The sequence below is a fragment of the Medicago truncatula genome, chromosome 5 (assembly GCF_003473485.1).
Source record: "Medicago truncatula cultivar Jemalong A17 chromosome 5, MtrunA17r5.0-ANR, whole genome shotgun sequence".
In the NCBI taxonomy this organism is placed as follows: domain Eukaryota; kingdom Viridiplantae; phylum Streptophyta; class Magnoliopsida; order Fabales; family Fabaceae; genus Medicago; species Medicago truncatula.
In genome coordinates, this window is record NC_053046.1 from 10,356,372 (window position 1) to 10,370,362 (window position 13,991).

Sequence of the window (13,991 nt, forward strand, 5' to 3'; positions counted from 1 at the left end):
TTGATTCAATAGTTGATCGAGGTTTTCACTGCATGAACACTTCATGCCTCATAGTGCAATCATCGAACTACAACTTGGAAAGAAAAATAATGGAAACGTGAAAATTGACAAATCATATCAATTATTTCCCTATCAAGTATCAATTATAGCTCAAAATCTAAAAGGTAGGTTTCACCGTCCAAAGGTGGCTATATTTTTATGTGTTTGTTCATACAAAAGACTATGATTGTTACTGACAAGCAGTAGTAGCATTTCATTTGGTTTTTTGCAACTACATGCAGACATTAAGATTTGATGGCCATGTTTCCATTGCTTAAAAAATAACCATTCAAATTCAAAATCAAACGTGATGCACCAATGCTGTATTCACATGTTTGTTGTGTTGTTTATGTCTTTGTACCTTGAATTTTGAGCTGACACCACTCTAAGGCCTTGTGTAAAATATTGCTTTTAAATCCAAAGAGAAAGTTTTAAATTTTCATGTGAGATTATTCCTTAGATCGAAATAGCTATTGTTAATATAAATTGAATTGTGTTTCTACCATTTGAAACATGGCTAACGTGCCAATTTTAATGTTTCTTTGTGATCTGTCTCAATTTTAGATCGACTATATATACAAACATTTAAGCACAAAGATATTAAGGGATAACACTTATGCTATTAATTAATGGTAAACTGAGATAAACAAAAATTTGTGTTGAATTATTGAAAAAGAAACAAGTGATCTGAGTATGATTAAGAATTTATATAGTTTTAATTTGTGTGAGCTTTGGTCGTGCTTATAGTTTTAAAAATAACAAAACCTATGTGCTATTTTCCATTAATAACAATATGAAAATTAATATTCCAGACTAAGTTATGAAAGAAAGTTAAGTCTATTGACTTTTTTTTAGCTGGTGCAACTATGATATTGTACGTAAGTTTTGTCCTTTTTAAAAAATATGATCGGTTGCAATTATGGTTGAGAGAACATGATTTTTATGTCTCTTTGACCATAATGCAGTCGTAATTTGGGACCAAATTAACTTATTCGACGAAAATTACATGTGATATAAATATCGTGGTCGGACCGCTATTTAAAACTTGTGCTAGAATAATTTTTGGGAAAAAAAGGTGGACTCCACCGTCCAAAGAAGGCTATATATTTATGTGCTTCTCCTCACTACACATTAAGGTGTTAAGTTAAAAGGAACTTCTTAACTTCTTTAAGTTCTCAATCATCACCTCATATCACAACTTATTGTCAATTATCACTACTCTCACTTTTTCTCCTTCTTTTTCTTTAACCATGCCACAAAATTGCATAGCACCAAAGCCAGAATACTTTAATAGTACTCTCTCTTTGGAAGGATCACCACACATGACTGATCCTCATAGCTCAAACAATGAACAATCATTACCAAAACTCATTATGTATCCCATAACTTTAAAGGTAATTAACAAGACTTAGTTTCAATAGTGTACATAATATAATATTTGTAACATACTATACTCATTATGTGTTCTATTTTGGTGTATGCAGTTTGAGGATTTGGTATACAAAGTGAAAGTAAACCAAAAAGAGAAGACTATACTGAATGGAATCACAGGTGTGGTGTGTCCAGGAGAAATACTAGCTATGTTAGGGCCATCAGGCAGTGGCAAAACAACACTCCTAACAGCACTCGGAGGCCGTCTCAACGGCAAACTAACCGGAAAAACCACTTACAACAATCAACCTTTCTCGGGTTCAATAAAAAGAAGAACAGGTTTTGTAGCTCAAGATGATGTTCTTTACCCTCACTTAACCGTTACCGAAACACTAGTGTTCACTGCACTTTTGAGGCTTCCTAAAACCTTAACAAGAGATGAAAAAGTTGTGCATGTAGAGAGAGTGATTTCTGAGTTAGGACTAAATAATTGTAGGAATAGTATGATTGGAGGACCACTTTTGAGAGGTATATCAGGTGGTGAGAAAAGGAGAGTGAGTATAGGACAAGAAATGCTTATAAATCCAAGCCTTTTGTTGCTTGATGAACCTACTTCTGGTTTGGATTCTACCACTGCTTTGAGAATCTTAAACACTATCAAAAAACTTGCTAGTGGTGGTAGAACTGTTGTTACAACCATTCATCAACCTTCAAGTAGACTCTACTATATGTTTGATAAGGTTGTGTTGCTATCTGAAGGGTGTCCTATCTATTATGGTCCTGCTTCAACTGCTCTTGAATATTTCTCATCTGTTGGTTTTTCCACTTCCGTGACTGTTAATCCAGCTGATCTTTTGCTTGATCTTGCCAATGGTAATAATCAATAACCATTATTTTATTCTTCGTTATTAACTAAAGTGACACTAATAGCCATTTTACGACTATCTCCGAGGGGATTTGAACTTTGTCCCTCGAGATTACAATGTCAGACTCTTACTACTGAACTGACACGTCACGGACTTTCAAAATTCTTTTTTACTCAAATGAAATATTCGGTAAATTGTCTTTTGAAGAAACAAATGCTAACAATGTCATGACAAAAATGGAAAATTGCAGGTATTGCACCAGACTCTAAGCATGTAACTGAACAAAGTGAGGCCTTGGAACATGAGAGGAAGACTGTGAGAGAATCTCTAATTTCAGCTTATGACAAAAACATAGCTCCAAGGCTAAAAGCCGAGGTTTCTAGCATGGAGGTGAACAACTTCAACAACATCACAAAAGATTCTTGCACAAGTAAGTGTTCATGTTCTATCTTTATACGAAAAAAAATCCAAAAGGAAAATATTACCCTTTTGGTTAATACTTATTTGTTTTAACTCTTACTATATTTTCGTAATAAATTAATGCAGGGAATCAAATAAATCCAGAACAATGGTGTACAAGCTGGTGGTATCAATTCACTGTACTATTACAAAGGGGTGTTAGGGAAAGAAGGCATGAAGCATTCAATAGGCTGAGAATATTCCAAGTCATAAGTGTAGCTTTTCTAGCTGGACTTTTGTGGTGGCATACACCAGCATCACACCTTGAAGATAGGGTAAGAAATAATTTCTTCATCTTTTCGGTACCAATCACTTGCGCTAGAACGGATGGACTAATACGAGGTTTATTTATTTGTAATGCAGACAGCTTTGCTATTTTTCTTTGCTGTTTTCTGGGGATTCTACCCTCTCTACAATGCAGTTTTCACATTTCCACAAGAAAGAAGAATGCTAATCAAGGAACGATCCTCAGGAATGTACCGTCTTTCATCGTACTTTCTAGCACGAACAATAGGAGACTTGCCACTAGAGCTAGCACTACCAACAGCATTTGTCATCATATTATATTGGATGGGAGGACTTAAACCTGATCCTGTCACTTTCATCCTTTCACTTCTTGTAGTTCTTTACAGTGTTGTTGTCTCTCAAAGTCTTGGATTAGCATTTGGTGCTATTTTGATGGAGATTAAACAAGCAACTACACTAGCTTCTGTGACAACACTTGTTTTTCTCATTGCTGGAGGATACTATATACAACAGATTCCACCTTTCATAGTTTGGCTTAAGTACTTAAGCTATAGCTACTACTGTTACAAGCTTCTTCTTGGTGTTCAATACAATGAAAATGATTACTATGAATGTTCAAAGGGAGAGTTGTGCAAGGTTATGGACTTTCCTCCAATTAAATCAATGGGATTGAATCATATGTGGGTTGATGTGTTCATCATGGCCTTGATGTTGTTTGGTTATAGATTAGTTGCTTACTTAGCACTTCGTAGGGTTAGGTAAATCTAAATTGTGGAAAGGAAAAGCTCATATACATATAGCATGAGAATTTGAAGCGTTTTTGTACTAATTCCATCTGAGGAATAATACTAGTTAGATGAATGAAGCTCTTTGAATGAAATCAACTCTTTATGACATGGTTGGATGTATAATATTTATTTTTTTTTAAACAGTTTTGGACTATCAGTGCATAATTAAATTCTGTAAATACTAGTTACAAATTCTATTTAGAACTACTTTGCATAAAATTCATTGTAATAAAAAAAAATTCAACTGCCTGAAAATAAGGTATATGCTGCATGATAAGAAGCACGAAAATTGCACAAGAAGTCCAAGATTGCAACTTGAGTACCCTTTATCCCACAAACAAAACTGTGGTTTATTTTGAGGCCTTTGAAACTACTGTGTTAGAACAGTTATCTAGTTCAAAAGTAAAAGGATGTGAAAAACACAAACAGAGAATAACACGATATTTGATCATGGAGTTTTAACAATTGTGTCTACGTCTCCGACTACAGTTGTATTCAAACTTAAGGGTTACATAACCAACCTGTCCACTTATCACTAAACTATGAGAGCAGTATCCACCACAGTTATGAGAATAATGTTCCAAAATGCACTAGTGGCCCATAACAAGGTGTGAAAACTGTTACACAGTTTTGTTCAAAATTAAAAACTATGGTGCTTTAAAAAAAGCCTAAAAGCATTAATTAGCATACCATTCAATTAAAAGCGAGCCAATCAAGTAACATTCATTATGCAATGATTATATCAAGATAACGGCGTGAATTGAAATCAAATCAAATAATTAAGAAGATTAAGATTAGTTAATGCAAGTAATGTAGAGTTAGACTAAAATAATTGATATTTGAAAGTGAGTGGATGACATCATATTTCATCTAAAAAAATAAGAAATGACACCTAAAAGATCCGTGTCATACTCTACTTCAGCATAGTGCATTATCCACTCTAATTATAATCACTTTGATGTTGGACTTAAGAAAGGACTACTATGCATGCTTATGCAAAAAAAAAAAAAAAAAAACACAGTAACTTTTTCAACAGGTAGAGTTCAAGGGATGAGATCTAGAAATGGACCTGTCAATCAATTATTAGCTATGTTTAGAAAAGTAAATACTATGTCATTTATGGTTTAACTATGTGTGAGAAATGAAGAAGTGAAGAAGCAAAGTATGATGATTATATGATAAAAGTCACTTTAAGAGTTATATTCCATATATAAAGGAACATAATTATATCACCCTTGACATTTGTCATTTTCATTAGATGTTAGGTATTTAGTCATATAAGCAACAAAAAAAGGAGTGATGGTGGTTACAAAGAGTTGTTTCTTTCAATGATTGAGGGTTTCATGATGGTTTAATAAATCAACAAAGCTAAGGAAGTAGTTCTGGTATAGTCCAAAAGGGTGACCAAACCTGCACCAATTGGGTGGGCCAGATTGTCTGAGATCCACTTTGAGATTGAGTTGAGCTTATGGTGTCGTCGGAGTCTCGAATAGATCATTCACTAAACGCACATTGGTTTTTAGAGTACTCGAGTGATTGAGCTCAAGTGATTAATGAGTTTCACTTAAGGACAGATCGTTCACGAGAATCCGAATTCAAATCCTAAATGGAATAATTCATAGCCAGACTTTACATGTCACTTGTCTTCTAACTGAATTTAAGATTACCAAAATATGAGAGAACCAGAGGGTTAACACAACAACAACAACAAAAATGACACTATTGCCTTCCATTATACTAGGCTGCTAGCAATAGTTCAACCTTGGTAGTATAGTTATAGAGACATTTCCGATCTCAACAACATATGTGAATATTTATGAAAGTTTAACGAAGATTTGTCTGCAACTCATCTTATGTCTACCCTGACACTGTTGAGCTTCTGAAACCGAACTCGCCAAAACTTCTAAATTCTTATATGATAATAAAAGTAAGATTATCACAATGCCTACATCTCGAAGCAATATTTCTAAGCTACATCAAACTCATTTCCATTGTTTAGTTAGAAATTTGAATATTAAACCAAATTTAATTTTCCCATCTCCACCACTGTATCTTGTGTCGAAGTATTTCTAAGATTCAATCTTGTTATTTGACTATGTGCTTTTCTTACTTTGCAGCATATCACTGAACAATGATAATTAGTAAATTTATTAATTACAATATAGGGCATATGCTTTTGTAACATTCCATTATTTACGATGGACACAATTCACTGTTTCAAATCAATGTTACAAATTCTAACAACCAAAAGAATTTCACCCTTCTGCCTTAAGAATCATGGCATCATCACCATTCAGTTAATCTTGTTTCAACCAAGCAAGAAATTTGTCAAAAGTAAACAAAAAAGATTCTATGTTTGGTACTTTGGTTTATGAACCAGATACCACAAGAGCTCAAGAATAATATGTTGGGGTTCAAATATTTTGCATGTGAGAAAAGCAAAGGCTGCATTCTGAGATTGGGAAGTCAATGTAGATGATGCTATATGTTGCAGCATATTGCATTTTTGTTCATACATCCAATGTGGTGTTACAGAAAGTTTCAAGAAATTAGTATTTGTACAAAGAGGTGTGTGGAAACAAGATCAGTTTATATCATGAAAACATGTTCAGATTTGTACTGTATAAAATATATATTCTCTAACCAAATATTGAGGAATAAGTCTATGCTTTGAATTGGAATATCTTCATCCATACGTGAAATACAGTAAAAACTGTATATATTATATTAATTGTGTGAAACTGTGGATACACTGTATCTTCAATCTGATTATATTCTAATTGCATTTCTAAGAACATGGACACAGGATATGAGACAATTCACACTCAAAAACGTCAAGTTTTCACTCAATGTTGGCTGGGTGCGGAAATCCTCAATAATCAGTCACTCTTCCCTTTTTGTTTTGATTTTTAATTTTTTTGACACATAAATATCGGAGGGAAGGTCAAAATGTCCAACTCATTTAAAATTAGCTATTATGTCACCTTGTGTATCCAACCAATTTTCCATGGATATTAGTCGGTGTTATAAACATGCGGCGAACACTAACTCAGCTTATAAAGTTGATATTGTTATACATATTTATTTGAGTTGGATCACATGAGTGACCCGTAGTTATATGTGAGGCACCGTCCATTTGATGTCGCCAATCACTTGATCATTTATTTGTCTCCACTGTATGGCCACTTCATAGATTTGGGCATGATTTATCATCACCAAAATTTAGTCAAATTATAAGGTTGTCAATGCTAACATCTCCTTTGACCATTTGATGTGCATCTAAAAAGGTTCTACAAATTTAATCCTTGATTAATAACTTAAAAAAAAAAATTGATTTTTTTTTTTTTTAAGGAAAAAAAAAAGACTAATTTTTTCTTACACAATTATTCACTCAAATCATCATTATATAATGCCACTATTTAAAATTGGTTCATAAATATTTCCTCAAAAATGGCGTGTAAAAAATATTACAATAGAAATGTTTTTTTTCTTTTTACAAGACAAAAAATTAATTTGATTATGAAATTCATAATTCGTCACCTTTTTTCTTTCTCTGAAAAAATCATTCGAATCTACGTATTTTTAATTACCCGGTGACTGATTTAACCTGAGGAAGAGGAAGCCACTACACCGTGTTTCAGCCACCGGAAAATGGCGAAGAATCGAGATCAACACCGGTCATCCCAGAGTTCCGGTCACCGGAAAAGCCAAATCAACTCATCCTCACAACAAGACCAGCTCACTCACTCAGCATCACCTTCCGGTGCCATCAAAATCGTTGCCTTCTTCATCATATCATCGGTCATCGCCGTCGTCGCCGCTTACCGGTTAAGACAATCTTCTCCTTCGAAAAGCAACGAATTTAATGTGTATCAACGTGGTCTTGTTACAACTGACACCAATTACCAAGACATTCTCACTGTAAGCATTCCCCATAACTACGCTGTGAAATTGATCGTTTAGAGTGTAATTGAGGATTAATTTTTTTTATTATTGTTAATGATATTGTGAATTTACTATGAATTAGGAGAATGTGAAAGTATCGGAAAATGCATTTACACGGCGTTATGATTATCCCGTGCTTGGATACGTTACTCCCTGGTATGCTTTTTTGTTCTTGAATGAACACCAATCTGCATTAGATGCAAGAGTTTAATTAGTATATTTTGTGGGTGTACAATTATTTTACACATTGCTTAAATACAAGAAATTTACACATGCATTCAATTGACTTGACGGCACATCATTGAATGAATGTGTAAAATAATTGTACTGACAAATTATACTAATTAAATTCTTAGATGCAATACTAAGTTACACTAGTTAGTTAGTGAGGGCAGTCCTCAATGAGCTAGTTTTGTAAGATTGAGTTAGGTTCAACTCAAATTCTAAGAATTGGTGATTGAAATGTGAGACTTTATGCTTTTATTATTTTTGTTATTGTAATTTTATAACTTGTAGTATGAATGAAAGAACACTAATTTGTATTTTGTAGTGCATGATAATTTACTCCTAATTTTGTACTTGAGCATAAACTGACTCAAAAATTTATTAACTTATAAGTAGTCTTTAACGGCTGGTCTTTTTGAATGAGTTCGTGTCAGTGGCAACTGCAATTCTGGGGTGCTCAGATTTGGAAATTTATTTGAACACATTATTACATAATAGTTCGCTCCTAAGTTTATACCCAAACACAAAATAAACTGACTCAGATAAAGCAAATAAATCAGAGTTGAGACTTTTGGATAGGAGAGTAGTTTTTTTTTTGTGGTGATAACCAGTAGGTTAATGTTTCTTTTTCCTTTTTGGTTCACATTACGTAATGTCATCTAGATTCTATACTGTGATCTGTATCCTCACTCCTAACATTAGCATGGTTATATTGTTTTATGTTTGTTCTTCATACAGTGAAAATTCAATTTTATTATATGCTATTTTTTGTTCTTTACATGTCAATCCTCATGTTAAATACTCCCTCCGTTTCAAAATGAGTGTCGTTTTAGGTCTTTACACACATATTAAGAAATGCAATGATTAAAAGAAAGAGAATGGTTATTTTACCAAATTATCCTTATTAGCTATTGGTTAGTTTTAAAAGTAATACTTTGGAAGTAGTGTGCAGAGTATTAATTGGAGGGTACAATTGAAAAGAAAAAGTTATTATTGCATTGGAAACTGAAAGTGACATTCATTTTGAAACAATTTTTTTTTGGCTAAAGCGACACTCATTTTGAAACGGAGGGAGTATATAGCTTTATATGTACAATTCATAGTATCTTCAAAAATATTTATTGTGGCAGGAATTCTCATGGTTATGAAATGGCGAAAAGGTTCAACTCTAAGTTTACACATTTGTCACCTGTCTGGTATGATTTAAAGAGGTATGCACCTCAGTCCTAACTGACTTATTTTGAAAAATAGAGGGATGGGGGCATAGTTGAAATCTGTCACATTCCTAACCTTCCTCGTTATTGCTATTGCCAGCCAACAGACTAACTTAGTTCTGGAGGGGAGACATAATGCTGACAGAGGGCGGGGGCATAGTTGAAATCTGTCACATTCCTAACCCTCCTCATTACATTTCATTAGAGCTTTCAAATATATTTTGCAAGCATCTAAAAATTTATAGCATATTTAGATTGTAGTTTCTGAAGTTTTACTTGTTATTTAGCCTTCTTTTATGTAATACAACATGACCTAGGACACCTACATTTTAGGAATAGGATATCAAGTTTGATATGTATTGACATCACAGCAAGTGTCAGCAGAATATAATAACTGTATGTAATTTATGCAACATACTGAAATTCTAGTGTATACTCATTGATAAATCCTGGGGGTTGTTATTTAGTTAGTTTTTATTATACTGCTTTATGGTTTTGCTTCATCAGTTGCTATTGCCAGCCAACAGACTGACTTAGTTCTGGAGGGGAGACATAATGCTGACAGAGGATGGATCTCGGAGCTTAAAAAGACGGGAGAAGCTTTGGTAAAATGAATAAGTTCACAACTTCTAAACTTATTTTCATTATTACATCAATGACAAATAAAATACCTCTTTTGTCCACTAAGTCTTTAAACGTGTTATATATTAATTAATTTCAAAAGCTATGCTATGTACCCCATGACATTCATAATTTTGGATTTGTAAACTAGAAAGTTGAGATGAATTGGGGAGTTGTGTATGGGGCTTGCTAATAGGAGTGACACTCGGTTAGTGGGTTTTAGAGATGTATTGTATTACAATTTCATAATTAGAAATTTACATTATAGAAAGAAAAAGAAGAAGAAAAAAAAAGGAAACAGAATAGCTATGACATCTCTGTGACATATATCTTTTCCTCCAATATAGCAATTATAATTTGAATTAATGATATATGTCCCTTAAGTGTAAGTTTGTAACTGTTTAAGCTTTCCTACTGACTCGTGAGCTCTAGAGCAGGAATGTGGGGGAGTTTATGATGTAAGTTATTCTTAAGTTGGTTCCCTATTTTAACTCCTTTCCTAAGTGAAAGCGTCCAGATCAGTCTGTTTTTTGGCCGTTGGACTAGCTAATAATTTTTCCTTCCCTTGATATCATTAACATGTCAAACCTAACAATTGTTTAATTATATTGTCCGAGTATTATTTTTATGCTTTTATTTAGATCTGGCCTTAATGAACCTTCCATTATTTTTTCTATTACATGTAGATCTTGCCTAGAGTTGTTCTGGAAGCATCACCAGAAGAACTGTTGAGAAAGAAGAAACATAGGAACAAAGCCATTGACCTTATAGTGACAGAGTGCAAGTAAGCCTCTGATTATTTTGCGATACACCTTTAAGGCAATGTTTGGTTTTATTTTATGGAACGAGTAATTTCTTATGCTAGAAAAACATCTAGCTTTTGCTTATATGATCTTCTCGTGGTGACTGATTTAGCTATTCCGTATTTGATTATCATCTGGTGTAGTAATGGATGTTTGGATACTCTCTTGGTGTTATATGTAATTGTATACTGCAATGAGCGTATTGTGCTGTAATTCTAAAAGAGGGGAAATTTTTTACATGAAATTACTCAGAAGGAATCCTCAGTAAAACTGTTTCTAGTTAAGAGCTAGTCAACTAACCGCTCAGTTGGTTAAATGATGATCACAAGTGGTTAATGACATTAAGCAACCATGGTTGGTGGTGTATTAATACTTCATTTACCCAGCTAAATGCCATATGAGAAGTTCCTCCACTTTAAAGAACCCATTACCCGTGTATTGCATTGATATCAGAATTTTTTTATGGCAGCAAATATTCGTATTCCTATATGAAGCTCTTCCTTTCTTGATACATTGGGTCTGTTGTGTTATGGTTTGCTTTTCATGTGAATGTACTTCTTCTGTAGGGAAATGGGGTATGATGGTGTTGTCCTGGAATCTTGGTCAAGGTGGGCAGCTTATGGTATCTTGCGTGATCCAAGCATGCGGAATTTGGTGAGTATTTGTTATGTTTGGTTTAATGTTGAGATACTCTTTACTCAGCAAAGATATAATATATGCAACTCTGCTTGTAGTTCATGGACTAGGCTCTTTTATTCATTCTGTTAAATTTTGAGTTTACGAGGTCTGGGCAGTCATCAAATGATTGTGTCACAAATTTCAATTGTTAATTCTTTAAGTTTAGGTGATATCTTAGTGATATGATATCTCTTGTCAAAAAAAAAAAGAAAAAATCTTAGTGATATGTAAGAGGTGTTTCAGTTTCTGTATGGAACACTTACCATTACAATTTTCTCACCTTCAGCTTTACCTGTAAGACAATTCTGTTATATGGTGCATATATGACTGGGGTGAAAAGCATATTGTAAATTCTTTCATCACGTTTCATGTGAGACAAATGTTTCCATTTTCTATTTGCACACTATGGCAGTTGATATGGTCTTTCTTCTTTTACATGCGCAGGCTTTGCAGTTTGTAAAACAGCTTGGAGATGCACTGCATTCTGTAAGCTCAGAAAATACTAGTGGACAGAAGTTGCAGTTGGTCTATGTTATAGGTCCACCATCTTCTGAGAAACTGCAAGCACATGACTTTGGTCCAAAAGATCTTGAGACTTTAAGTGAAGCTGTCGATGGATTCTCGTTAATGACATATGACTTTTCTAATCCTCACAACCCTGGTCCGAATGCACCTTTGAAATGGATTCAAATTATTCTGCAGATTCTTCTTGGTGGTGCCTCTGCCAATAGTGCCCAAAACATTGCCCCCAAGATATTTCTTGGCATCAACTTCTATGGAAATGATTTCTCCCTTTCAAAGGGTAAGTCCAAAGACTTTCCTTTGGTTTTTTCATGGTTTATCCTGTGGTGACATTTTTATGTATTATATATTGGTGAAATTCGGAAGTGCAGATTCAGGTGGTGGAGCTATTATTGGGAGAGATTACCTGGCACTTTTGGAGAAGCACAGACCTGTTCTGCAGTGGGATAAGAACAGTGGGGAGCATGTTTTCTTTTACACTGATGACAAGAATATCAAGCATGCGGTATTCTATCCATCTTTAAAGTCAATTTCCTTGCGATTAGAAGAAGCCCGTACATGGGGATGTGGCATCTCGATATGGGAAATTGGTCAAGGTTTGGATTATTTTTTTTACCTTCTGTAGAAGCCTGTATGTGTACTATTTATGTCCCGTGTTAATGTTTATTCATACATGTACTCATTCTGTATTGAGTACAATTGAAATTGACGTTTGTCATAATGGAAATTTATTTTAGGCTTAAATATATTTGAAGTCCCTGCAAACATGTCACTCTGTGCTTTTAGTAGTCCCTGCAAAGTCTGAACTGTCTGAAATTAATCTCCCCTGTTAACTGGGACTGAGCTTGCAATGATGTGGCAGATGGAGTGCCACTTCATCAAGGCCACATAGGATAAGTCAGCCCACGTGTCATGGGCGGCTGTCATCTAGGTGCCACGTCAGTTTTATGATATATCTGGACTGGTTTTTGTGGTTTTATTGTGCTCCTGGTTTTTCATTTTGATGTTGCTCCTTGTGCTTTTCTTTTTCTTCTTTGTTTTCTTTTTTTCTCTTGCTTTGTCGATTTTAATTTGCTTTGGTTGTGATTTTGGGGCTACCTTGGTCCGCTCTTCTTCTGTCCTTCATAACATTAGAATTGAATAGATGGTTAAATCCAATGTCATTTTGTTTAGCTAGAAAACTCGGTATGAAAGACAACTAAGAATTATAGCAGCTATTATAATTGTTGTATCAGGTCCACATTCCAGCAGAAAGAGACTCTGACTCTTAATTTTGTTAACATTTTTAAGCTGTTATTTTGATATTCAACTTACAACTTAGCATGAGGATACTATACTGCTCTGCCATGGTTATTAGAAAGGAGTTGATCAAAGAGTTCAGAGATCTAAATTTGACTAGTGAGTTAGGATCAACATGCTCGAGATTACCAATGATTTAATGGGGACTAATCGAGAAAGATTTGTACCTTGTGAGACATTGTTTGACGAGTTTTTTTTTACCAACAAAATCTCACATTTTCTCTGAATCAAAATCTACAACATCAGAATGGGAACTTTCAGCATCGCGATCTTTAGGGCAATAAACTTGTTTCTCAAGAAAAAATTTCTTCTGATTAGTATGATATTTTGCTGTCTCTAGTTCCATATCTGAGCTCTTAAAAAAAAAAAAAAGAATTTTCCAAATACAACAACTGCCATTCTATGAATGAAATGCTAAATTTGACACAAATTCCTACAAGTTTCAGCGTCGATATCGATGGACGAATTCAAAGCATTGACCACATGAAGGTAATCCCACAACAATGTTTCGAAAACCTATATTATAGACAAATTGAATTGGCAACCAAAATCCAAGAACTTTAGCAATATTAGCATCAAGAAGCGCCTCAAAGTTCCATGTGGCAGTTGCTAAAACAAAACATAATGAGTCTCTAACTCCTACACCCCATTTGTTATCAACCGGTCTAGGTGCATTAATGTTCAATTTGAAGGAAAATATTGGAGAACTCCAATTAGAGGGGAAAGAGATAGAAATAATCCGCTCCACGTCAACATTGAGTATTCTTAAGTCCTCTGTAATCTTCAATGATTTTTGAAGCTTTTTGGACAATATTCATTGTTTCATGATTTCTTCCTTCAAAACAAGCTTTGTTACGAGCATACCAAAGTCCATAACAAAGAGATAGGACATATATTATAACATCAAAGGGAGCT

The 13,991-nt window shown here is 34.2% G+C and overlaps 2 protein-coding genes across 2 annotated transcripts; both read left to right on the forward strand.

Annotated features, from left to right (window-relative positions):
• The first annotated feature begins 1,153 nt into the window (after positions 1 to 1,153).
• LOC11407067 (ABC transporter G family member 14) lies at positions 1,154 to 3,912 on the forward strand. The gene is made up of 5 exons (XM_003612432.4): positions 1,154 to 1,433; positions 1,524 to 2,283; positions 2,527 to 2,706; positions 2,823 to 3,010; positions 3,099 to 3,912. The coding sequence occupies exons 1-5, from the start codon at positions 1,290 to 1,292 to the stop codon at positions 3,741 to 3,743; spliced, it is 1,917 nt and encodes a 638-aa protein (XP_003612480.2). The 5' UTR covers positions 1,154 to 1,289; the 3' UTR covers positions 3,744 to 3,912.
• A 3,349-nt stretch (positions 3,913 to 7,261) lies between these two features.
• Positions 7,262 to 12,781, forward strand: LOC11410962 (chitinase domain-containing protein 1). The gene is made up of 8 exons (XM_003612433.4): positions 7,262 to 7,690; positions 7,797 to 7,870; positions 9,070 to 9,150; positions 9,674 to 9,758; positions 10,461 to 10,558; positions 11,144 to 11,231; positions 11,700 to 12,057; positions 12,149 to 12,781. The coding sequence occupies exons 1-8, from the start codon at positions 7,421 to 7,423 to the stop codon at positions 12,400 to 12,402; spliced, it is 1,308 nt and encodes a 435-aa protein (XP_003612481.2). The 5' UTR covers positions 7,262 to 7,420; the 3' UTR covers positions 12,403 to 12,781.
• The last annotated feature ends 1,210 nt before the right edge of the window (positions 12,782 to 13,991 follow it).

Coding starts and splice junctions, on each gene's coding strand:
- LOC11410962 (XM_003612433.4), top strand. CDS start 7,421: ATGGCGAAGAATCGAGATCAACACCGGTCATCCCAGAGTTCCGGTCAC. Junction 9,151..9,673: donor GTCTGGTATGATTTAAAGAG/GTATGCACCTCA, acceptor TGCTATTGCCAG/CCAACAGACTGACTTAGTTC. Junction 11,232..11,699: donor ATCCAAGCATGCGGAATTTG/GTGAGTATTTGT, acceptor TTACATGCGCAG/GCTTTGCAGTTTGTAAAACA.
- LOC11407067 (XM_003612432.4), top strand. CDS start 1,290: ATGCCACAAAATTGCATAGCACCAAAGCCAGAATACTTTAATAGTACT. Junction 2,284..2,526: donor TTTGCTTGATCTTGCCAATG/GTAATAATCAAT, acceptor GGAAAATTGCAG/GTATTGCACCAGACTCTAAG. Junction 3,011..3,098: donor CATCACACCTTGAAGATAGG/GTAAGAAATAAT, acceptor TTTGTAATGCAG/ACAGCTTTGCTATTTTTCTT.